The sequence below is a fragment of the Protopterus annectens genome, chromosome 2.part1 (assembly GCF_019279795.1).
Source record: "Protopterus annectens isolate FY-2018-M chromosome 2.part1, PAN1.0, whole genome shotgun sequence".
In the NCBI taxonomy this organism is placed as follows: domain Eukaryota; kingdom Metazoa; phylum Chordata; order Ceratodontiformes; family Protopteridae; genus Protopterus; species Protopterus annectens.
In genome coordinates, this window is record NC_056729.1 from 937,160,277 (window position 1) to 937,185,549 (window position 25,273).

At 41.2% G+C, this 25,273-nt stretch overlaps 1 protein-coding gene across 4 annotated transcripts in view; it reads left to right on the forward strand.

Annotated features, from left to right (window-relative positions):
- Positions 1-25,273, forward strand: part of CBR4 (carbonyl reductase 4) — a 767,690-nt gene that overhangs the window by 36,362 nt on the left and 706,055 nt on the right. For all 4 annotated transcript variants that reach the window (XM_044062572.1, XM_044062573.1, XM_044062574.1 and 1 more), the window contains exon 2: positions 21,350-21,522. In XM_044062572.1, coding sequence (XP_043918507.1) covers positions 21,381-21,522 — 142 coding nt within the window. In that variant the 5' untranslated portion in view covers positions 21,350-21,380. The remainder of the gene's footprint in view (positions 1-21,349; positions 21,523-25,273) is intronic.

The window sequence follows — 25,273 nt, forward strand, 5'->3', positions numbered from 1 at the left end:
ACCTAGCCATGCATCCCAAATCTCTGACAAGTTCTGATACCCTTGATAAGTGTAAGCATGGGCCTGGGAGATAAACCATTTACAGGTTACCTGTTTACATCAGAGACATAGGTGCCAAACCAGGGATGAATTTCTGGTTTCCCATCCAGTTGTCCAAGTTGCACTTGAAATGGATTAGGGAGGAACTCTGCTTCACATGGCTGGGGAGCCTGTTCCATAGACGGGGTAATCTCTGGGATACATACCTATCTCTCCAGCAGGTCCTATTTATATCACAGGCAAGGTTTAAGTCTTTAGAATGGGTAATTCTGGTACTGTTTTTTTGTGGATATGCAGGAGGTCCATCAGAGTGGGGTCTGACAATGCATTGTATGCCAGGTATAGATCTCCCCTCAAAAGCCTGTAGGAGAGAGAATACAGGGATAGGGCTTTGATGCGGTTTGCATAGGACATATTACTTATGCCCTGTATTCTTGTGCACATTCTAGTTGTTGGACATGCCTGATTAGGTACATACCAAAGGGGGCATTGCACTCAATGATAGGTCTGATGAATGCGAATACAGTGGAACAATGACTTCTTTGGACTTAGATGCCATACCTTCGTTTTTAAGTTGCGCAACATAGAATGATTTCCTCACCACTGTAGACGCGTGATGATCAAAGGCTAGATTACTATCTGTGTGTGTCCCTAAGCCCCTGACTACTGGGTCAACTCTAAGGGGTGTGTTGTCAATATGATAGTTACCAGGGATGGATGACTTTCTCAGGCTGTGTGATATGTTTAGATAAACACATGCCAAAAGGTGCATTATATTCAGTAATGGGTCTGATAAGATATAAGTAAAGGGGAATTAAGACTTGTTTGGATCTAGTGGAAATGTCTTTGGAAATTAGATGGGTTGGGAGGGTAGCCTAATGGTTAAGGTGTTTGCCTTACAAACACAAGGTGCAGGGTTTGAGTCTCACAAGGGATAATTGGCTAGGCTTAAAATGGCTCGCAAGGGCAGTTAGCTTAGTACTAATCTATGAACCTATGAACCTATACTATTATGCATTTCTTGGCATTTAGTTTTAGTCCATGACTCTGACACCAGTTGTTTGTCTCTGTCAAGCCCTCCTGGAGAACATTTGTGTCGGTGTGAGATTCAGTGATAGGTTCACAGGTAAGTACTAGGCAGTCTGTCTGCAAATCATTTTGAGCCTAGTCAAAAAACTATTCAAAACTTTCCTCTATCCTCAAGAAGGGCAAGACAAGATAGACTGGGAGAGAAGTGGAGGCTGTCCATACAATTATATAGGTTTATCTTGAAGGTGGCAAAGATGATATTCTTCTTGACATGTAATAGAAGTTTGTTCCAGAGGTGAGGAATATGTTGGGATACGAATCTATCAAGCTAGCATATATTGTATATCTGATGATGAAAGTTTAGCTCCTTTATCTGACTATTTGATGTACCATAGGTTATGCTAAGGAATAGGAGATCAAATAGGTGTGGATCTTTCATGGTATGAAAGGCTAGCCGTAGATCTTCATGGAGGAGTCTGTAAGAGACTGATTATAGAGAAAAGGCTGCCAGTCTCTCCTGATAAGTAACATTTTTGAGTCCGCTGATCTTTTCAGTTATGAATCTTTGAGGTCTCAGGCTGTGTGATATGTTTAGATAAACACATGCCAAAAGGTGCATTATATTCAGTAATGGGTCTGATAAGATGCAAGTAAAGGGGAATTAAGACTTGTTTGGATCTAGTGGAAATGTCTTTGGAAATTAGATGGGTCAGACAAAAGGCTTTCTGAAATACTGTGGAAACTTGGTGGTCAAATGATAAGGAATTGTCAACAAGAGTACCCGGATCCCTTACAATTGTGTCTGATTGGAAGGGTGCATCTCCTAAACGGTAAGTAAAACTGTTTTGTTTACCAAAATGACCTGTGCTACATTTTTTTTTTTACATTCAACTTGAGATCACTGTCCTTGCACAAATTAACATGGCCCAAACCGTGTTGGAGCAATTGAGTTAGTTGAAGATCGAATAATAACACTCACTTTACAGTCATCTGCAAACTTAGTTAAGCATAGGCCAGAAGTGCTGGCTTTGAAGTCTGAGAAATATATACCAAGTAGGAGAGGGCCCAAAACTGAGCCCTGTGGTACACCACTGATAACTGTTTTGCTTTCAGAAGTGGCACCTACTATTCTAACCACATAGGTTCTGTCAGATAACCAGTTAGCTGTTCATCACACAGTATAAGGATTTATATTCAGATTTACTAGTCTGTCAATAATGCCTGCAAAGGGAAGAGTGTCAAAGGCCTTGTCCAGATGTAGATATGTTGTATGCACTGTATAACCACTATCAGATTTCAGAATTTAGTAGAAAAGAGAAAGAAGAAAGTATGAGAGAAGGAAAATAGGAACTATTTAGGAGGGTTCATTGCAAAATAAAAGGGAAATCTTTCATAACAGGAGGTGGAACAGCCGGAGAGTGCTAGAGAAAATTAGTGAGCATTTAGGTAATAACATGAGTTTAGAAAATTGCTGTTAAGCAGCTATTTTTGACAGTAATCCTAGAGCACATAAATTGTTATAAAACTCAGGGACCCGTGGTAAGAAGAATGACTTGATATTCCAAGGAGATAATGGAAATTTTTCAGAAATGTTATGTAAATTTATGTCTTGAGGAATGGAGTAGTCAGGACAAAGTCCAATTTGGAAACATTTATGAAAGGTTTAGATCTGACAGTGTTAGAAGAAGAAGAGGGCTAATTGTTGATATTCGGGGTAGATATAGGGAAAATAAAAACTGTGATGTATAGTCAAGCTGTAGAGAAAACCGTGGGAATATATGGCAGTTTTATAGAGGTGTGGACATTGGGATGGAAAAAATTCATAAAGACTTTGAAGACATTCTTTAATAATGTATCAAACATGGGAGAAGTGCTGTCATCATGGAGGAAAGAGGTGACAGCAGTATTGACTAAAAAGGGGAAAGTCCCCACAGGCCCAGCATCATATAGACGCATTTTTATTTTTTTAATTTATGGTAATAAAATGTTTATGACCATATTAGCTAAGAAAATAGCAAAATGCTACCAGAATTGATAGACCTGGATTAGTGTAGCTTTCTTTTGACAACAGTTGAGAAACAGTGTTGATTCAGAGGGCATTATAACATAATGGCATTATTGTTGGTGAGCATGGATGCAAAGAAAGCATTCAACAGTATCTGTTGGGATGTTACGTGCTGCTCAAGGATAGCATTTCCATTTCCTGCTACCCTCTATTCAGGTTCAAGCTCCCACTTCTATCTGCTGCATACCTAGAGGCTTCCAAAATTTCCACTGGGGAATAGGCCATTCGTCTTTGGTAAGGGTACTGAATAGTAGAGGTCTGTTTAACCAGATTATGAATCCTGCTTCTGGATAGCCAGTTAATATTCCAGAGTATTGCCTTGTAATTATTTTATTTTAAGATGTTCCAACACGATGGCAGCCTGATGGCTATAAATCTCCTTTGCCCTAAGTTGAAAGGCTTGAATAAATTATTCAAACTCTTCATGAGAAGAGGACACACGTTACCACCTCAGGAGGAGTTGACAAAAATTCCATTATTGCCTTATATTGTGCCACAATCTCTGTCTGCATCCAGCCTACCCAGATATTTAGCTCTGCAGAGACTAACCCTTTAAAGGTATCCCATTTTCTGTAGGGTTAACTCTGAGGTAGCATTTAGGTCCCCAAAATGTGTGGCTTTGGATTATATCCAGTCCAGAAACCTTGGTAGGCTAGTGTAAAAGCCTGGGAGCCTTCATAATGAGGGTAACTTTACCAAATTCATGGTTCCACAAGCTAACAAGGAACCGTGATAAAGTAAAGCATCAGTTTTTAAACCTTTTTGGGACCATACCACCTTTGATCTGTCATATTTTCCAAGAACCATCCCTTTACTAAAATGTATATAATGACTATGTGATATTTTATGAAAATCAGTAAATTTGAAAATGAAATTATAAGTAAAAAATGGTATGTTTTTATTTTAGTCAAATTCAAAGATTACGCACATCATAATGCAGTCAAGACTTAATCAGTTTGAGTAAAACTTAAATAGTGAAGTACTTGTGAAAACAGAAAAAATCTGGCACTTTGTTTTGGAAAATTGAAGTGAGATTTTAATAATTTTGCAGGCATGCTTTTTGTTTGTGCCTCACTGGAATGGGCAAGCTTTTTCTTCTTGCATGATTCACAGAACCTGGGTAGCATTTTCATAATGGTGATGCACATTTCATTCTTGACATTCACTTTTTATGTATATTTGGATTTAATGCCTGCCATTGTTGAAAATCAGGAAACTGCAAAGCTCATTAGCATATGCAGTGGTCTATAGCTAACTTTTTTGTATTTATGCACCTCTAGGTTGTAGTATTCAGACAATGATAACAAAAGAAGCTTTGTTTTCAATGTGGAGTCTGAGGGGAAAAGTCAATGAGGTATAGTAAAATGTGGTGGGGACTCTACATTGAAGGAGTTTCCAACCCAGTTGCATAGGAGAGGAGTTTGCATATTGAGCAAGGTCTTTACCTCACAGATGCAAGGTGCAATGTTTGATTCTGACCTCAGGATATTGGCTAGGCTTGTAATAGACTGCAGATTGCTAACCTAGTATTTACCCGTGAACCTATAACTTAATGAAAATACTTGCCAAAGTGTGGATGTAGCTGTGGTAAGTACTTCAAACTTCAGAAGCACAGACTTTAATTCCACATTCAAAAGAACTTCATTTTGTTATAAAAACTGATATGGTATGCGGAAGAAATCAGTTTTATTTTCCTGTTCTATCCTTTTTCCACAGTAGAGTAGTTTCATTTAGAAGGCTGGAAGTCTGTCTGAAAGTTTCAGGATATAGGTGTCACTTCCCTGTGGAGACATATTCAGTGGTCTCCGTTTTTAAGAAATGTTACAAATGTATGCTAGCTTTAAAACAAAGTGACTGGTAAGGACATTTTCAATACTAGAATGAGTTTCTTCAACAACATATGACTAGACTTCCCTCTTCAGTTCATGCACATGTGACAGGACTTTGCAACACAAAAGCCAGCAAAAGCTGTAGTAGTACAGCTTAAAAAAATGCTATTTGCAAAATAAATTCTTGACGGTTTGCGTTTGTGTTTTAATGATGTTCACTATTTCTTTGGTTACTGTTTGTTAAGACTTTATTTGGAGCCGGACTTAGGTGCCAAGATATGAGTGTTTCTGTCCGTATTCTGCAGTATGTCCATATGGCATTAGGAACTTTATTTGATGTGACTGTCAGCAATCCTTCATAATGAACGGACAGGGAGTGACCACCATCTGTGCAAAGGCCAGCGCAGTTTATCCAGCCAGTATTGTTTCCACTATGAAAGTATTGGTGATTACAAACAAGTCTGTAACTTTTTTTCCTGATGCAATGCATTTGCAGAATAAAAGTCTTCAACACATTTGTCTCCATCTGTAAACCACACATAAAATGCCAAATGAGCATTTATGTCGTTATCAGTTGCTTCATCCAGCTGAATATCAAATTCCTTGCCTAGTTTTTCATTCACTGCTCATTTTTATGTTTTGCCATGCATATCTTTATTTTATTTTATTTATTTAACATTTGTTGACCAGGAAAGTCTGAGTAGGACAGAGCCTATTTTTAGCAGAGGCCCAGGGGAAAGCTGTCCAGACACGTCTTTGGAATGTGAGAGGAAACTGGAATACCCAGAGGAAATCCATGCAAACACAGGGAGGGCATGCAAACTCTGTACAGAAGGCACCCCAGCCGAGAAACGAACCGGAGAACCTCTTGCTGTGAGGTGACAACATTAACCGCTGCACCACTGCGCCACCCTGTCTACAAAAATACAATATCTTCTGTTGTGTTTTCTGACAAAGGCATGTTATTTGCTGTTTAGCTGCAGACTCCCCAATCATTGTAGAGACCATACAGATTGTGAAATGTAAAATCAGTGCGTATGCAACTGTGTGGCATGTGTTTGCATTTTCCTACTCCAAATACAATTGTATACTGTGCAACAAGAGCTTTGCTCAGGATAGAACCTTGTTTAAAAAGTGACTTTTTCTTTATTCATTTTTTTCATCTTTTGGGAAAAATACTTATGCAGCTTATTTACCAAAATGATTTGAACAGTGTCTAAGTAGAAATACAGTTTGCTTAGGAGTAAGCTCTAAACATTTAACACCTTGAGGCAGACAGCATATTGAATATGCTGTTTACTGTTCACTTTTGGTGGTGCTGCGGTAGCGTTGTCGCCTCACAGTAAGGTGTCCTGTTCGATTCTCAGCTAAAGCGTCTTCTGTGTGGAGACGTGCGTGAATGGGCGTACCTTCGTTGAAGGTTGTACGTCAGGGCTGGCAACTCGGTACGTAAAAATCTGCTGCAAATCATTAGCGGACCGGAGTTCCGCTGTGGCGACCCCCAACCAGGACAAGCCGAAAGATAGAACTGTTCACTTTTGTGTATGTGAAACCGAAAATCTAAATAACTATAATTTGTTCTGTTTTCCATTGTCTTTTGACTCTGTCTTAGTCACTTCTAAGTTTTTTACTTCTGTTTAATGCAAAGTTAATTGCTGGCTCTGCTCTGCTTTCTCTTCATATATGCCAAAAGTGCACGTCAGCAATCTGAAAGATCTCTCCCTTCCTACACGGCCTCTGACTGCTGAACAGAGAAATGCTTCCAAGTCTAAAAGTCTGTTTTAAAGCAAAACCCTGGCTCAGTAACTGCATTACTTCAGATACTATCTTACTGCTCAGCTTCACCAAACATTTCCAGAGGTTGGCATACTTCTTAGTTCTGGTTTTGGGTAACCTGCATTGGACAGTAAAATGCAGCTCTTGGTTTACCTCGATGTTTCTTCAGAATATACACTCAAGCTGTTGTCAGACAGACTATCTTATTCGGAGATGTCTACCTGTTTTTTTTTTTCTCTGTTGCAGTCATCTGTGCTTATTGCTTCTCTGTACCTGGGTTGCTTCAGTCCAGATAGAGTGATTATTGAAAGCTATCCACTGATGGTTGGTAAGCTGGGGGTGGCTAAATGATGCTCTTTGCTGTAAAGTCAGTGAACTTTCAACTTGTTGATGCCAACAACACAGTTTTTGCAAGAAAACAAAGTTTATACTTCACTGATCCTAACCAGTAAATAATAAATTAGTACCAACTTCTGAACACTCTGAAGGATGGTTTAATAAAACGTTCGACCCTTAGATGCTTAGCTCAGCATGCTTCTCTGTGTGTATATAACTATAATGTAGTGTGCTGTCTTGAGCTGCCATTTTTAAACTTCTACTTCAAATGCCTTTATTAGGTCTCTCTCCGCTCACCCTTCTATGGTTCAAAAGCTACCTATCTGTAGTAGGCATCAGTAAAATGGCACTTCTCCCTCAACTTACTTACCAGTCAGCACTGGTATATTACAAGGCTCTTTCCTCGTTCCCCCTTCTCATTAACATTCTCAACAACACCCTCTACACATCTGCATAACAGGCCTGAGTAATACAGTATGCCACACGCATTTGCTCATGTGACATGGCACACTTCCAAAAAATTATTCAAGAAGCCTTAACAGCAACTGAAACATGGCTTTGTAACTCACAACACATGTTCAACCGTAAAAAAAAAAAAAAAAAAAAAGACTTTTTTTCTCCAAAACCTTTTCCCATGAAAAAAAAAACAAAATTTAAAGTTCTCTTTCTTGATACTACAACCATTAAAGTTACTTCTCATACCAAATTATTAGAGATGATAGTGAAATATAATCTTAAATTTGACCTGCATATACAAAATTGTATAAGAAAAATTCATCAAAAGCTAGGGATGTTTTATAGAGCCAAAACCTTTCTCCCAACTCAACCAAAGCTATATTTGCCACTACGTATCTCCTCCCTACACTTCTTTATGGCAGTTCCATCCTTACTAACCTTCAGGCATCAAAAAAATCAAAACGTGAGCAATGCTGTAACAAAGTTGCTAAATTTGCAGCAAATACCCTTTCAGAACCCACCACTGTATACCCCTAAAGTCTAACTTGGTTAGTACCACCCCATCAACTAACATCTGTATAAAACTTCTTACTACCTATAAAGTTATCCCAAATCCATCTGCTTGTTCAGCACTAAATAACATTCTACATAGTTGTGTTCACAGTTGGTAAATCTGATCCAATGGCACAAAATTCCTGTCTGTCCAAAAACCTGTCAAATCTGCTGGACATTGTCTACTTGTACCATGTTGCTAAGGCCTGGAACTTCTTATCTCTGTCCATCAGGTCAATACCCTCCCTACCATCCTTTAAAACCATTCTGAAAGACTTCCTAGCCAAAAGCTGACTCTGCACTTGCTCAGCACCAGGATAAACTATATCTCTAAATATGAACAAATGGTCATACCTTACATCTACTTACTTTCCATTCTTCATTCACTTCCTTACTTCTATCAATTTGTGCCCCCTGGCTTTCTATCTAAATATACCATAAGCCTGCTTTGTCTCATTACGTATTCATTTTTTTCTTGTGTGTATTCTACTAAATAATCTTTAATTTCTTAATAAACTGGCTTAAATTTCTGTAATTATTAAATCATTGTCATATATCTATTCTTAAGTAATGTTTTCATATTATGTCTAATTTGGTATAATTATTTCAACTGTGGGTTTTTTTTGTATTATCTTTAAAGATTGTAAAATTATTGTTCTTAAAAAAGTGGGCACCTATCCAGTCGGACTTTCTCAGTAATCAAATGTAAATAATAAATAAATGAATAGATGTTGCAGAAGTGATATCAGTAAAAAAGCAAAGAAAATGATCCCTTGTGCATCACAGTGGATTCTGACACATAACAATGCTTCCCCAGGGTGGCAGAAGACACAGTTTGGGAGAGTTGGAGGTAAAGGATTCAGAATAAGAACCAGAGTACAGCTTGTGTAGGTCTTATCTGTCTTAGAATGAGTAAGGTGTACCTGAAGCACTAAGTGTAATGGTACGGAATAGGTATGAACCACAACTCGGGCATGCAAAATCTTCATTACATCAAGTAGCAGTAATCTGAGCCAAAAGCTCTAGGTGAGGTAAATCGTATGCTACAGTGACATTCCTATGTTTAAAGTATGATTTAAGTTCATTAAATTAGTATTTGATGTTTACCAAGAGTATGTTCTCAGCACCGGCAGTGTACCCAGAATTGCCTCCTTTTTGCAGTTCATATGGAGCTGCATGTATTGGTAGCATATTTAAGTATGGTTGATTTTTTTTTTTTACTCTTTCTCATACTACTGTTGGAGCTGTCTGGATGTCTTTATTTCATATTACTCTAGTTTCTGCTTGTATATCCTGGAGTTTCATGACTTTGTGTCTCAGTAAGCAGAGCACTATAATCTCTAGGTGTAGCTATTTCAGTGATTAATGATAATTTTGTCTTATTTATTTAACTACTGTATGTTTTTTTTCTTTTTTTGCTTTTACTTCCTTAACTGTAGGCCTCGGGTGATCCCATGTAATCATAACTTTTTCATTTTCAGTTTTTTTTGTGGTTCATGTTGCCAGTGCTTCTCAGCTACCTGTATGTGCATCGGTGTTGCCACATTGTTATACCCTTCAGTATATAGATGTTCATGCATAAATATTTTATCTGATGCTGTTAATCTTCATTCATTCCTTACATGTGGATTCGCTGTTTACCAAGCCCATGCCAGCCAGAAAACTCTTGAGCCCATAGTGCCCTTCTCCATATTACCTCCGATCTCATTCGCCACGTATGAAACAAGACGTACCAGACAGCCTGTCAGCTAAGTGTACATCTTTTCGATAAGTTCTGAGGAATTTCTTCCTTAAAAAAAACTTTTTCTGTACTTAGGCATTGTTTTTTGTTGAACCCTTTTGCTAGTGCCCTATTGTCACCTTTTTCTCTGTCTTTCTACCAGTTTGGTAATTCTACCATTGTTGGTACTTTCCCTTACCCAGTTGGGTAGTCTTTCCATACCATAGTTGGTACACCCTCTGTTCTTTCACTTCCTTACTCATACTTAAGAATTGTGTTGCTTATCTTGTTGTGGATCTTAATTATTATTAGTATTATTTTTGGATCGTATGATTTCTGTTTGGAAATTAATATACTCTTTGTGGAAAATATGTCAGAAAAGAAAACCACTACCAGCTTTAAAAGATGTGACAAATGTGACAGGAAAATGCCAAACGTAGACCGTCATGTATCTTGTGTATACTGCTTAGGGGGTTTCTCATTTATCGGAGAAACCGCCTCATGATGTTTGTAAGACTTTCAGCTCCCACACTTTCGCGGAACGCAGAAACAAACTTATGCTTGCTGGTTTATTAAAATCTCCATTTGCTGAGGCAATCTCTGAGATGGAGGCTTCACCCCCTCCGAAGAAAGATGATGAAAAGAGGAGCAAGTCCCTTCCGACTTCCCTTCACAAGACAAAATTATTGGAACCAATGCCTAAGGTTCTGAAGTTATCGCATTAAGAGTCTTTGGTTACGAGGCCAAAATCCTCGGCTCCAAAAGATACGATTTCATTGGTGCTATCTCTTCCATCGGCACAAACTGCATCGTCTGCTCCGATCTCTACAACTGCACCGTTAACTTTGTCCATGGCACTGACCACATCGTCTGCTCCGATCTCTACATCTGCACTCTCTACATCTGCACCGACAACCACTATGAAAACTGCTTGGCTCTGACACATCTCTCTGTGCCAACAATAGCCACTCCTGAACCGGTCTTTTCCCTCCTTGAACTTCATATTGGTCATTCGACCTCAGCTCAGAGAGATGAACTTCTTCCAGGACCAGATATTCCCCTGTCAGTGGACCCTTTCTATGAACAGTAGTACAGACCTTTCCTTAAATGTCCAGTTTCACCATTTGGGTTATATACCCATTCCTCCAAGAGCCTGTCAGAGTTAGATATAGTGAGACTGGTGGACCAGCTGTTGACGGCCAGAGGCATTTTTCCTCCTCAGAAACCCTCCTTCCCATTCGGAGCCGAGGGCCCTGCTCCGAGGACGCCACAGTATTTTCCTCCTCTGACCTCTTTGTAGGTTTTGGAAGTTTGGATCGAACTTCAGTGCCGGAAACTTCTCTTTGGTCTGAACCCTTCTGTGGAAACATGCCATCCTCTGGTCCGAGATTAGCCTGCCTCGGTAGCCCTGTCTCTTTCGAAGGCTTCTTCCCTGGGGGTTGGCCCTTCAGGGTGGGGTGTGACCCCAGTTCCGAGTTTGGCTGTTTCGGTTCCAGTCTCCCATCCCTCTTCGGGGGGGGGGGGGTCTGGCCTTTCAGGTGATGGAGAGAGCACTAGCCACAGCTAGCTTCCCAGTTGGACCCATCGGCGTTGGAGACATGCCCTCTTCCTCCTGCCTCTGAGTCACAGCTACCACCTCTCACTACTGTTAGATATTAGGTTCAGGAGCCTCAAGGTAATTCAAATGGAAGATGTCCCTTTAGGGCCAGAGGGGGTCCACGTAATCAGGGATGCAGAGATTCTTTCTCTGGACAGCCTTATCAGCACTCCTGAAGAGCGGCCCAATTGCTTGCATCTGGAGGCAGTCGAGGGTTGTTTCTCTCTGCATCACTTTGCCTGGTAAGAGATAACCATGGATTCTTGGGTGCAGACGGTAATAACCAGAGGATATCACATTCCCTTCATTTCAAAACCAAAGCCAGCCAGGCGTATTCCCGACATTCCACCCAGTCAAAGGGAATTTGCCGCAATAGAAATTCCAAAGCTGCTTCAAAAAAGAGTCATCCAAGTAGTCCCCCCAGACTAACAAGAATCTGGGTTTTACTCAAGATTCTTTTTAGTGCCAAAACAAACGGGACTGGAGGTCCATTTTAGACCTCAGCAACCTAAACAAATTTGTCAAACAAGTAAAGTTCCGGATGGTCATGATACAGTCGATACTTCCCTTTTTTGGAAAAAGACGATTGGATGTGCTCTGTAAATCTTCAGGACACGTATTACCACATAAAGATGGACAAATGCTCCAGAAGATTTTTCCACTTCCGTCTGGGAGCCAATCATTACTAATTCTGAGCACTGCCCTTTGGTCTCTCTCTACAGCCCCCAGAGTGTTCACCAAATGCATGGCAGTGGTGACAGCTCACTTGAGACTGCAAGGATTCCGGGTATTTCCATATTTGGATGATTGGCTCCTTACCCCCCAACTGAGCATCAACTGTTGTTCATCATACAGCAAACATGGAAACTTTTGACGCACTTGGGCATTACTGTGAACGAGAGCAAATGCAAACTTACACCATCCCAAAGGCTGCATTTCATAGGGGTGGAATTCGATACACGGATCTGTCAGGTATTTCTTCCCTCCCACAGATTACAAAGACTGAGACTTCAATGCGAAAAGATTCTGAACCACACCAAGCTTCCAGCAAGAGCGATTCTACAACTTCTGGGATCTATGGCAACTTCCATCACGATGATCCCATTAGCGAGACTTCACATGAGACTCTTTCAGTGGTTGTTAATAACGCAATGGTTCCCTTTACATCTTCCTATGTCTTACAAGATCAGAATAACCAAACAAGACCGTCTCTGGTGGCTAAAGCCGGATCAAATCCTATGGAGTCGCTTGTTCTCTCCCGCTCTACTGCCGTAGTGACCACGCACGCTTCCCTGATTGGGTGGGGGAGGCCATTATCAGGGACAGACAGTCTAAGGCTCTTGGTTGCTCCTGGAAGCCAATTTGCATATCAATGTTCTGGAATTGAGGGCAGTACTTCTCGCGTTGCAAGCATTCCATTCTGTCCTCCCTTCGGGAACAATTGCCATTCAGTCAGACAACATGTCAGTAGTCTGGTACATAAACAGAGAGGCACCAGATCTTACCCTTTATGTTGGGAAGCCATGAGAATCTGGCAATGGGTGATAGTTTCCAATTGCTTTCTTGTAGCAATGCACATTCCTGGGGATTCCAACGTGATTGCAAACAAGATGAGCAGATGCATTATCCTGCCTCACGAGTGGTCCCTCAATCCAAAAGTGGCGGCAAAGATTTTCAGTCGCTGGGGTCAGCTTTGCTGCGATCTGTTTGTCTCTCCCACAAATCACAAATGCAGCAGTTATTTTGCCCTAATCCCCCCCTGCAGGGGGAGTCACTGTGGGACGCTCTCCTACACGATTGGCCCACAGGTCTTCCCTAGGTTTATCCTCCTCCACCCTTGATATCACAATTCATGAAGAAGGCTCTTCGATTGCGAAGCAAAGGGATCGTCATTGCTCCTCACTGGCCTTGTCAAATTTGGTTCCCGTTTCTGTGGCCTCATCTAATTTGTCAGCCCTGGGTTCTGGATCCAATCCCAGACTTGATAACGCATCCACAGGGCTTGATTCACCCAAATGTATCCAGTCTCTAGCTGACAGCTTGGTTTCTCCACTTCCGCTGATTGCCAGGCAAAGTGACCTATCCTCTCCAGTTCATCATATTCTTTTGGCTTTACATAAACCATCCACCAGAATGCTTTACCTTAGTAAATGGAAGCGTTTTTCTCTCTGGTGCAAGGATAGAGATATTGACCCCTTCTCGCACAAGTACCTGTTGTCCTAGACTGTTTATCTACTCAGCTTGAGTCTGGAGCTGCAGCTTCTTCTATTCGAGTCCATCGGTTTGCAATATCCAATTACCATAATGACTTTTTTCATAATTCATTAATTTCTCACAGACTGTGTAAAGCCTTCCTAAAGGGAGTTCTGCATGTCATGCCCCCTTTAGAACAACCAATTGAACCATGGGACTTGGCAATGGTCTTACACAATCTTTAACCAGTTCCCCCTTTTTGCAGCCACATGTGATCTGAAATTCTTATCCTGGAAAACCTTGTTCATGGTCGCTATTACGTCTGCTGGATGTATATTGGAATTACAAGCTTTGAGTATGAGGCATCCATATTTGATTTATCACAAGGATAGGATATCCTTACGAACAAACCTTTAATTTCTCCCGAAAGTGATTTTTGATCTAGTTATTAACCAAACTATATACCTGCCTGTATTCTTCCCAAAATTCTCTAATAAAGGGGAGTATACTTTGCATTTGCATAATGTTCACAGACAACTACATTTTTATCTTGATAAGACAAAGTCTTTTAGAAAATCTGACCAATTATTTATTGCCTGTTCTGGTCCTAAGATGTGGAAAGCAGTAGCTAAATTTACCATATCCAATTGGCTTAGAGATTGCATTACCTACATATACCATGAAAATAAGTTGGCTATTCCTGCAAGAATTAAAGCACACTCAAACAAGGTCAGTTTCAACTTCTGTAGCCTTCCATTCCAGGGCTTCCATGGATCACATTTGCGCAGCAGCAACATGGGCTTCTCCACATACATTTATTATGCATTATAAATTGGATATGATTTCTAGGGGAAGAGCTTCCTTCGGCTCAGTGGTACTCGGGAATGTTCTTCCTTAGGGCCTCCCAGGAAACGGATAGCTAGGGACTCTGTCCCACATGTAAGGAATGAATGAAGATTAACAACACCAGATAAAGAAATGTCTTGTTCCATCTGTGTTTTTGATCTTCATTCATTCATTACAAACCCCCCATCCATCCCCCTCCAAGGGCTCTTGGAGGTTTGGTTATGGTCCTTCCACTCCTGGTGAGGTACTTGCTATAGAAAGCCTCTGCTTTCCTTTCTTTTAACTGTCCTGTCTTCTGGGAAAACTCGATCTGAGGTAATATGGAGAAGGGCACTATTGGTAAAGCTTAGCTCTAGAGATTTCTGGCTGGTGCGGGCTTGGTAAATGGCCGAGTTGGAACCGAGGATCGGTTCTGAACCCACATGTAATGAATGAATGAATGGTCAACAACACAGATGGAATGTTATGGTAAGACACAACTTCTTTATAGACAGTAACAAGATGTGCAACTGTTTCTAGTTCTGTACTACAGAACCTATATTTGTCTATCTTCCACTTCCTCTATAGATTTCATAAACCAACTGGTACATAGTTTGTTGTCTTCAGCTGACATTATTAACCTTTCATCTTTTAGTTTGTTCACCACTCCTTAGATATTAATTAGCAAAATTTTGATCAACATGTGGATGTTCAAGAGTTGCTTTCCATTTCTTCTGGTCATGTTCTTTATGTATATATATATATATATATATATATATATATATATATATATATATATATATATATATATATATATATACACTGTATGTTACTGCTTGATTTTTGTCTACTTCTGCTTTAATTTCTAATCTGGCTTCTTTCTGAAATGTTTCTGCTAGTTTCCTCAAAGTTGCCTAGAACTTTTAGTATGTTTACATCTAATGATGTCAGCAGATATGTATGCAGTCCCATGATAGCAGATGTAGACATATAGTCAAGTTCTAGGTAGCCTATACTTCCTTTTAACTACAGGATGTGCAACCTTACCTTGCACAGTTTTTTTATATTTCAGTAGGCATGAAGCAGTTTTCTTGTCCAAATGATACAGTACTTTCTGGTACCAGTGAATAACACGACAGCTGTAAGTTAGAACCAGAAGAGCAAGCTGATTCATATCCTGAACTGTATTCCTAGATGTCAAAGCAGCTTTCAGTATTAGCTTTAATACAGGTTAATGAAAATGGTGTATTATCTTATGAGTGCTTGCATACCACAAAAATGGCATATTGGAGAGATGGTAAGGTTAGTACACTTTAGACAGTAGCGACAATTCACCATACATAAGGTCTTGGTGGACAGACATTCAACCTGTTGCTTCAGACTTGTCAGGTTTATACTTCCCGATCACTGTTCTCAATACAAAAACATAGCTGGTGTGATTTGTACTTGTGCACCTGAGTGGTAGTGCCATGTGTGGTCTTTTCCCTTTTTTAAGTAATGATGCAATTGTAGAAGTGGTGTGTGTGTGTGTGTGTGTGTGTGTGTGTGTGTGTGTGTATATATATATATATATATATATATATATATATATATATAAGTTTTTGGATGCAGGGGAGCTTGCCTTCTACATCAGGGTTGTAGGGGAGCTTGCTTCCCTAAAAAGGCTTCTTAAAGAAAGTTTCATTGAGTGGAAGGTTTGACTGTTGTTTTTTTGTCTTGTTGAACCTTTATTGACTTTGACTGGTGAAACATTTCAGTGAATGTTACTCCTAGGTAGTTACAGGCCTGAGATCTGCTGTTTTGTTTCAACTCCCCACCTCCCAATGAGGGTTGGGGAAATGAAGCATTTATTGCAATGCACCCAACCCTAACCCTACTAAATTTTGAAAATGTATACTTTCTTGTGATTAAATAATAATAATTGGAAGTGTTTTTATGTATTAAATTCTGTGGTATGAAAGCAGCATGTGAACCCAAATGCCATGTTTTTATTTTCTATGTGATGGTGACAGTGTGTGTTTTTTGTCCGTTTCTGAGCTGAAAATAATTGAGTTACAAAAAATATGATTGAAGTGTATATTATGTATTTTCAGTTTTCATTTATTGTGTTTATATTACTTATACGAAACAAGTTTTTAGTGTTTATGTAACCTCTCAGAGGGCTGGTTGTCATCCATAGTAGCATAGTGAAATGAAATGAAAGAACTTCATATAAACCTTGTTTGACTATTTTCCCCAACTTTTGTGACATTGTAAATTGCTTGGGAAAAAGTGTTGTACTGAAGTGGTGAACTGTAAATCTACTTGGGCACCTTTTTCCATTGCCTTTCACATATTTCACTTTTCTGAATGGGGTATATTGGCCCTTTCCCATTCTTCTTGTACATATGGTTGTATCAGTCATCCCCTCATTTATCTAAGAATTCTAGGGTGGACAAGCAGGCCTCATTGCCTTGGTCACCATTTGAACTCCTAATTCACTCTACTCTGATAGGACTGGGATTAAGTAAGTTTTTCTTAGCACTTCTGCTGACTGCATAAAATAAGTCTTCCCACTCTTTCTGTGTGAATATTGGGCAAGAGTTTTCTGACACACTTTTCTGTTTATTTTTATGTATGTTTTAAGCATGAGTACCGTCCTTTTGTTTTATTTTTTTCTCCCTTGTGCATATCTGAATCTCTAAAATGTTTTATCTCAAACTTTTGGTGGAATTGACTGCTTTTTCCTTAGTATAACTTTTGCTTTCCTGATTGCGAGTTACTGCTTTCTTTTGCTTTAACTGTGCAAATGATATTGTTGCCTGTATTCCTTCTGTGTTTCCTTATGTTTCTTAAATGCTTTGTGTCTGTGTATCTTTGGTGCCACTTCATTTAAGAACTGCTTTCCTCTTTTTTTTATTTTAATATTTGTTTTGCACAGAGCTGTATTGCATTTCTGGCGGTGGTTTTGTATATCACCCATATCATTCAACACTACTGCCCTGCACTGTCTCATTGTACTTTTATTGTCTTGATCCTCTAGTTGGGTTGATAGTGAACCACATTCTTTGGTGATCACTTGTTCTGAAATGCTTGTCCATGTCTGATCTGAGATCCTCTCTCCATTATCTTTTTGCAGCACAGAAGTCCAGGGCTGGCCATTCTTGTATAGGTTCTAATGTTAGCTGTCTTGAGGACTGCAGCTTATTCTAAAGTCAGTCATGGCTACAATTGAGGTGTTTCAGTTAGTACCAGACATATTTAGTAACAGACATATTAAGGACACTTAGAAGCAGCAGCATCCCTTTTCCTGTTATTAGGAGGATGACAGCTGGTATACTACAATCTCTTTCCTTATTCTGAGGATGTGCTCTTTATATAACCCTGTGTGGTTTGTGCTGCTTACTCACATTTCCAATATGGTCTACAGAAATTACTCTCTTCCTTGTTTACTTATTTTTTCTGTTGTTATATTGCCTTCCCTTATGTAGTTGGGTACACTGTCTCTTCTTTTTTAGTTTTAACCTTTGTATCTTTCCTAAATACACTGATTCCTTTGTCACTGTTTTCTGTATATCATGTTTCTTTCAGTGCTGCAATATCAAGACATTGCTTTTCTTTAAAGCTGCTAGATCCAGGATCTCTTTTCCCAGACCTTTGGCACTGGTGCCCATTAATTAGTATTTCCTTCGTGTCTTGTTTACCAGTTGTGTGTTAATGTGGTTTATGGCATTCTACTTGTTTACAACTAATCACCTTATATTGCTTCCACTAGCATTGCTAAAATCACTGAGTACTAGAGTAATTTAAAAGGAGTGACAAGGATTTTCCTTCTGGTTTTATTTTTTTATTCTGACTCCATGGCTAGTTCAAAGGCTTGCTGATTGAAAGCTTAAACCCATCTCTGAAACTCCTGTCTCCCATCACTTGCAGATCAGACTATCTCACCAGTATATATATGTGTTTCTGCAAGTGAATCCAACAGAGTTGCTGGCGCCATGTCAGACTCAAAGCCTGTCACAAGTGGTGTCCCACAGGGCTCAGTCCTGGGCCCACTCTTGTTTGGCATCTACTTTTCCGAAGTACAAGCAAACACAGGAGGGTTATGGCTGACAAAGTTTGCAGATGACTGCAAACTGGGCGCCATAGTAGAAAACACATCTGACACGGATATCCTTCAGAAGGGTCTCACAGAAACGGATAACTGGTGCCAGAGCCACGGCCTGAAGTTAAATGCCAAAAAATGCATAGTCATACCCTTTGGGAAAAACAAGGTTACCCCTAGCTACCAAATAGGTGGCAATCCACTGAGCACAGAAGAAGTTATCAGGGACCTGGGGACCCAGGTTGATAGTAGTCTGTCATTCGACACCCATGTAGCTAAAGTAGTTAGGAAGACCTTCTACATTGCCCACCTTATCATGAAGGGATTCTCATCTAGATCAAGGGAGGTCATAGTCTCCCTTTACTCATCACTCATCAGACCAATGATTGAGTACAATGCCCCATTCGGGATGTATCTGACCCGACACTTGCAGCAGCTGGAGAGGCCACAAAAGTTCCTCACCAAAAGGATAAAGGGTCTCAAAAATCTGTCCTATGCTGCCCGACTGAAAGAACTCCAGCTCTATTCAGTCGCCACCGCTTGCTCAGAGGTGACCTTTGCCTAACATACAAGGCCATGTCAAACCCAGATTTGATGAATATGCTTCACCTCAAAAATCTAGATCCATCAGAGCCACAAGGGCGGGAGACTTAAACCTCGACACGGCTATTAATAGGACGTGCTGGAGGGATAGATTCATCACCCAAAGACTCCCTATGCTGTGGAACAAAATCCCGGTACATGTGAGGCAGAGCACCTCGCTGGCCTTGTTCAAGAGAAATCTTGACCAATGGATGGGAGATTGCAGATATACCCCAGGGATTACCTCAGTGTCACTGCTCGACAGAGGCACAGCAAAATAATGGGTATAGTTCCCCATACTAAAGGGGTGGCGTAAGCCACAAAACGATGGGCTAGGCTTGTAAATGCCCTCTGGCAGATAGCCTAGTATGAATCTATGAACAGTTTCCAATGAAGTGAAAGCTGCAAACTGCACAGTTTGTTAGACATTTAGCAAAATCTCTTGTTTGCCTAATACCTCCAGTTTTACAAATTGCTGTTTTGCTTCTATTTGTTTCCTGGCAAGGCATTTCTCCTTAGATGAGCAGTGGCATCCAAGTTGCTTCTGATGTTATAAGGATTTGTTTCCTCTCCCTTCCAGCTGCGACAGAAGCCAGGCATATAGTCTCCCTCTTCCCTTCCTACTCTTGATCTGCAGTTCTGAAAGTGGAACCCCCATTACAGATTTTTCCTTCTCCTTTGTAGTTCCTTGCTACTGCCCTTTGGGTCTCATTTGCGCATGTTCTGAGAACTTCTCTTAGTGTTCACTGTTACTGCCCTGCAGTGGAACTCATCTTTGTCAGGGTATCGTAAGCAATGTGGTGAGGTTAAGCTGCAGGCAGTTGCTTTTATACTGCCCTTACCATCTCAGTTTCTGCTTGGTCCAACTGTGCTTTACTCTTGCTGACCTGTGGGGTAACACCAGTGGCCTTTGTGCTCCTGGGATGGAGAGAGCGCACCTGAATACTTGCCAGCTGTGCCCAGACATAAATATCCTCTTCTGTCCTAGGGAAGTACTTGCAGAGAGTGCAGCAAACTATCCTCTAAGAAAATCTTCTAAAAGATCACTGCTTCACAGTAACTACACTGCACAGTTGTACCACTTTTTGGCTTCTTAACTGTTATTTTGTTTGCTTATTGACCTGTCTTTATTTTTATATTTATTTATTTAGGCTTTCTGTTAGTTTCTTAAAACATTATTTGTCTTTCACATAGAAGTTTGCTTTCTGTTTGAGTCTGCAGCACACAGGGACAAAGCCTTGACTATTACCCACATAAGTTGAGGTTGATTAATAACCTAGGCAATGGAGCAGCTGGCTGGGGAGGGAAAGAAATGACAAAGCAGATCCTTGTTGTCTCACCTGTGTGAGGGTTGAGGTCAGGTGCCCCAGCACTCTCACTAAACGGATAATTCCTGGCGGAGAAGAGAGATGGAAGGGTGGCACCAGTGTTCAAGTTAGGTGAATCTTTTAGGGGGTGGTATTGCTCACAGAAGCAGTTAGAGGCCCTTTCCCTACCATGTTGCATGCTGAACCCTTGAGACATTGTGGGTATTCATAGGAATGGTGGAGCTTAGGGAACAAAAATCACTATGAAGGCTACCTGGCTGACACTTCACTGTAATAATGCACTTGCTCCATGAAAGGGAAGAAATTGGTACTAGAGGCCAAAATGGTGGCTTGATGGTAACGGGTGCATAGCAGGAAAAGAATGATAAAAATGGAAATGTGCTTTCTAGTAACATATTACCCGTTCAGCCACTGGTAAAGAAATTATATCTCCCTTGGGTTTCTTCTGTGTAAAAAAAAATATCTTTGTTGTCCAGCCTGAGGTAGTTAACAGAGGGGTTTTCAGTAAATACTGGTTTGCTAAAACAAAAATGACATAATTGTTGCCGCTTGCTCTTCTATGAAACCTGTCCTGCTGTTACTACTTTTCTTGCACTGTGTCAGTTGCAGTTTACTTATACATCTTTATTGATCTTAATCTTGATATATATTTCCAACTTCTTTTTTGATTTGTAGGTGGCTTGTATCAGGCCTGAAAAGGTCCGTTAGGATCAGCACAATTAAATCATTATCAAATAAATAAATAAACAAGCAAATGAATGAAAAAATAATGATATGCTTTTTTAAATATTGCAAGTTTCTTTTTTGTTATTAGCAACATTAATCTGATGGGTACAGTATACCAAGCATTTGATAGCATATTCATTTAGGATTATGAAATTGTAAGCGCTTGGGAAGACATAAGCTGAACTACTACTGACTTGTATTTAAATCCACAGGGTGCTTACTTTTATAGTTACATGGGCAACGATGTCCAAGGTGTGTGCAGTCTTTGGAGGATCAAGGGGAATTGGAAAAGCTGTTTCACAGTTACTGTCTCAGAAAGGATACAGTGTGGTTGTTATTGGAAGGAATCTGGAAGTTGCAAAAGTTACTGCTGCTAGTCTTGGTGGTAGGTACTAAGCCTTGATCTATTTTATACTGCTTGTTGTTTTCATTTTACATTGCTTCTTAACTCATTCAAGCCTGCAGTGCCTTGTTGTATACTTCCAAGTAATAGCCTTATCTCCTTATGGAGTCCAGACCTTTTCTGGGGTATGATTTCTTTAACTGGGTGATTTACCAGCTAATAATAGGCAGTATTAGAAATGGCAAGGAGTTATTAACAAAATGACACTAAGATTGCTAACCTATAATTTCCTTTGACACATATTCATATTTTCGTATTTATGGTCATATTGTAATAAATAATACACTTGCATACAATTGATGGACATGATTTAAAATGCCATGGCAGGAGACAGGAAATTTCATTGTCAATGTCCATTTATATCACACTATACTGGAGATGTTCATCATATTGATCACTGTTGCAGCATCCTTAGCTATATGGGTTATATCTTGCCAAGGATGTAACAAATGACCAATTGCCAAAGCTTCATGGCACTTTCCACGCATCCAAACTGTCAGGCAGCTCAAGCTGAGCTGACTGAAAGACAAGTTTAGGTGTAAAACCCATCAGAGCTTCACAGCTGCCGGAGTACTCTCCTCTGATGCTTTCAAGAATTGATGGTTGGCTTGTGCTGTCCTTTGATAGACAGATAAGTTCCCTTTGCAGAAAAAATGTGCATTTTCTTAATTTTGTTTATATTTTATTACTTTTCTCTTCAGGAAAGTTATTTTAAAGCTAGCAGTGTTGTGTTTTAATGGACAACCTGAAGACTGTAACTCACTTTTAAACAGAGCAGTCGTTTTTTTTTCTGTCAGTTTGGAACTGATCAACGTGGTGTAAAGTAATTGAAAACATTTTTTGTGGAGAAATTGTTTTTATTTTACTTTAGTGGGGCTGGTATAGTGTTTTAAAGTGCTTTCTATTATATTTTTTTGTAAAAAAAAAAAAAAATGAACTTTTGTGGAATGGTAGTGTTTACCAGCAAATGCTATTTGTCTTCCCCAGGAAGGAGGCACCATTTTCAGCTTGACCAGGGAGAATAGACTAATGTCCTCATGGTCAGCCCTTCTTCCAGCCACAAAAAGAAAAAAAAAATGAAGCAAACAGCCTTTGCCAGCACAGCAAGCTAGTAGTTTGCCTCGGCCGCAAGTAGGTGACTGTACAGTGCCCATTTATTTTACCTCTATCCGTTCATCTTTCACTCCAGCTACATCTGGTGTAGCACCTATATCCACTTTGGGCCAGGGGTTAGCCCCACTGTCTGCAGCTATTGGAGTCTCATCGGTGGGCAAGGGAGAGCCAGTGTTGTCTGTCCTAGTAGAGGGAACAGGAAAGTTTTCCCTGTTATATCAGAATGCTGTGCTCATCCCTGGGCAACCTATTGCTGTCATTAGTAACATGGCTGACTTCATATTTCCTGTCAAAAAGAAACCGAAAACCAAGCATGTAGCTACTCTTTCTCAACTTTCTTTGGATAAGAATAGTTAACTGGGTTTGGCTCATGGTTTAATTCAGGTTATTATTTCTTCTTGTTAAAGTAGTTTCTGGTAAAAGAAGGAGGGATTCCTCTTTTCCTGAAGAGATACAAGATTCTGAATCTGAATAGGAAGATGCAGGGATGGATAATGTTAAGTTGTCAATCTCGCCTTCATTCTTGCTGGATGGGTTCGGAGCCGATCCTCGGCTCCGACTCGGCATTTGCTTTAGCTCGAGAACTCCTTTTACCAGCTCGAGGCAACCCTATATCCCATGATGCAAGGCGGAACTACCTCAGATCTCGTTTGCCGCTTAGCGAAAGAGGTCTCCTTTGCCAGCTGAGGTAAGTTTTTTCTTGTTAAAGAAGAAAAGTTCAGTTAGGGGTTTATTTTTTCCCTTTAGTGTTAGATTAGCCTGTACTTAGTTACAGCCCACCCTATTCCCTTCCTTTTAAACTTTTATAATAGTTTTCAGTTTAAAGTTTTAGTCAGGCCTAGTTCCCCAAGTTATTCCCTTCCTGTGTGTCTGTGTAGGGATTAAGTTGTGTGTTTGTGGGGACTGTTTGTGTCTATCCTTTTAGGATGTCTAGAGAAGGCAAGGTCTCAGGCTTCAAGAAGTGTGACCAGTGCTGTCAGAAAATGTCCCTGACAGACGGTCACACTTCTTGTGTGTATTGCCTGGGGCCTTTGCACCTGCAGGACTCCTGTGCGTTGTGTCATGCTTTTAGCCAGAGAGTCCTGCAGGAAAGGAGGAACAAATTAATCCTCCGAGGTTTACTTAAACCTGAAGGTTCTCCTCCTAAGTCAGGGGCAGGAAAACCTCTTAAGCCACCGAAGGTTCAGGCTACAGTGTCCAAGCCTCCTCCGGTGGCTCCGCGGCCGTCGGAGCCGATAGCGGCCCGGGCTGGACTCGATACTTCTTGTGTGAGAGTAGTGGGTTCGGTGCCGACCGCCCGATACCCTGACTACTGTGGCCTTGTCGGCTCGGCTGGAGCCGACACTTTATCCAGCATCGGAGCCGAGATATCCTCGGCTCCATCTGGGGTTCAAGGGACTTCGGCTCCGATGGCTTCGACCCGTAAGAGATCCCGGTCCCCTTCGATACTAAGTATTCACTCGGCTCCGGGGTCTCCTCTTTTGTCGGAGCGGAGCCATCGGAGCCGATCTTCGAGATCTTCCAGGCTGTCTGACCACGATTTGGAGAGGGTGGTAAGCAGGCTGTTGAAGTCTCAGGCACTGGCCCAAATGCTCCATAGCCCGTCTCAACAGACTTCGGCTATAGCCCCGATTCTTGAGATTCCTCCTCCAACTCCACACCAGAGTTCAGAGCCGGAGCTTCTTGGGACAGAGACTGTTTCGATGCCGGAGCCGATACATCCTTCGGCTCCGCTGCCTCGGCTCCGATCTCCTCCTTGAGACCTTCCTTGGAGGGGTCCGGTCGTCGGGTTTCCACTGTCGGCTCCGAGGGGGCTAGTGGCATCGGACCCTTGTCCGACCCCGCTCTCCCTCTCGGGCTTCCGCTTTGGTAAGCTCGGCGCCGACATCGGCCTCGGAGCCTTCTCTCTCCTTGGAGCCGACCATTCCTGTTTCTTCGGAGCGGGTGTGTTCCGGTCTCCCGGGGAGAGGAGCCTTTGAGGTGATGAGGAGTGTCCTGGCCTCTGAGCCTGGTCAACGGTCTATCCCTTTAGCTCCTCCCTCATCAGTGCCTGCAGATGCCTCTTGCCCTCAGGCCCAGGGATCCATCGCCCCAGGTTTCCCCACTGGGAATTTCCTCCTCTTCCGAGGTTTCTCCTGATCCTGCAGGGGAACCCCCTCGGAAGAGGACGTGTAAGAGGAAACACACCGACTCCCCTGAGTCTACTACATCTGATACCGACTTAGATGAGTCGGAGGGTTCCCCACGGTCCCCCTCTGAGGATGTCTCCTTTTCAGACATCCTTGAGCTCCTCAAACAGAGGGGGAATTGGCCCTCCATTGACCCCTCCGAGGATGAGTCGGTATACCTGGAGGCTTTTGGATCCCGACCCTCCACCTCCTGGGTGTCTCCGCCTTTCGACCCACTCATGCAGGTAGTGGCTCGGAAGGCGTGGGCGGCTCCAGATTCTGTGGAACCTGTCCCCAGGAGACCATCCAAGTTCATTACAGCCCCGTCGGATAAACAGTTCCTTTCCAAGGGTGTCTCTGTGGATGCTATGGTGGTGGCGGCCACTAAGAAGGAACTGGCGGATCCTTCAGTACCTGTCCATCCTCCTAATAAGGATTCTAGGACCATGGAC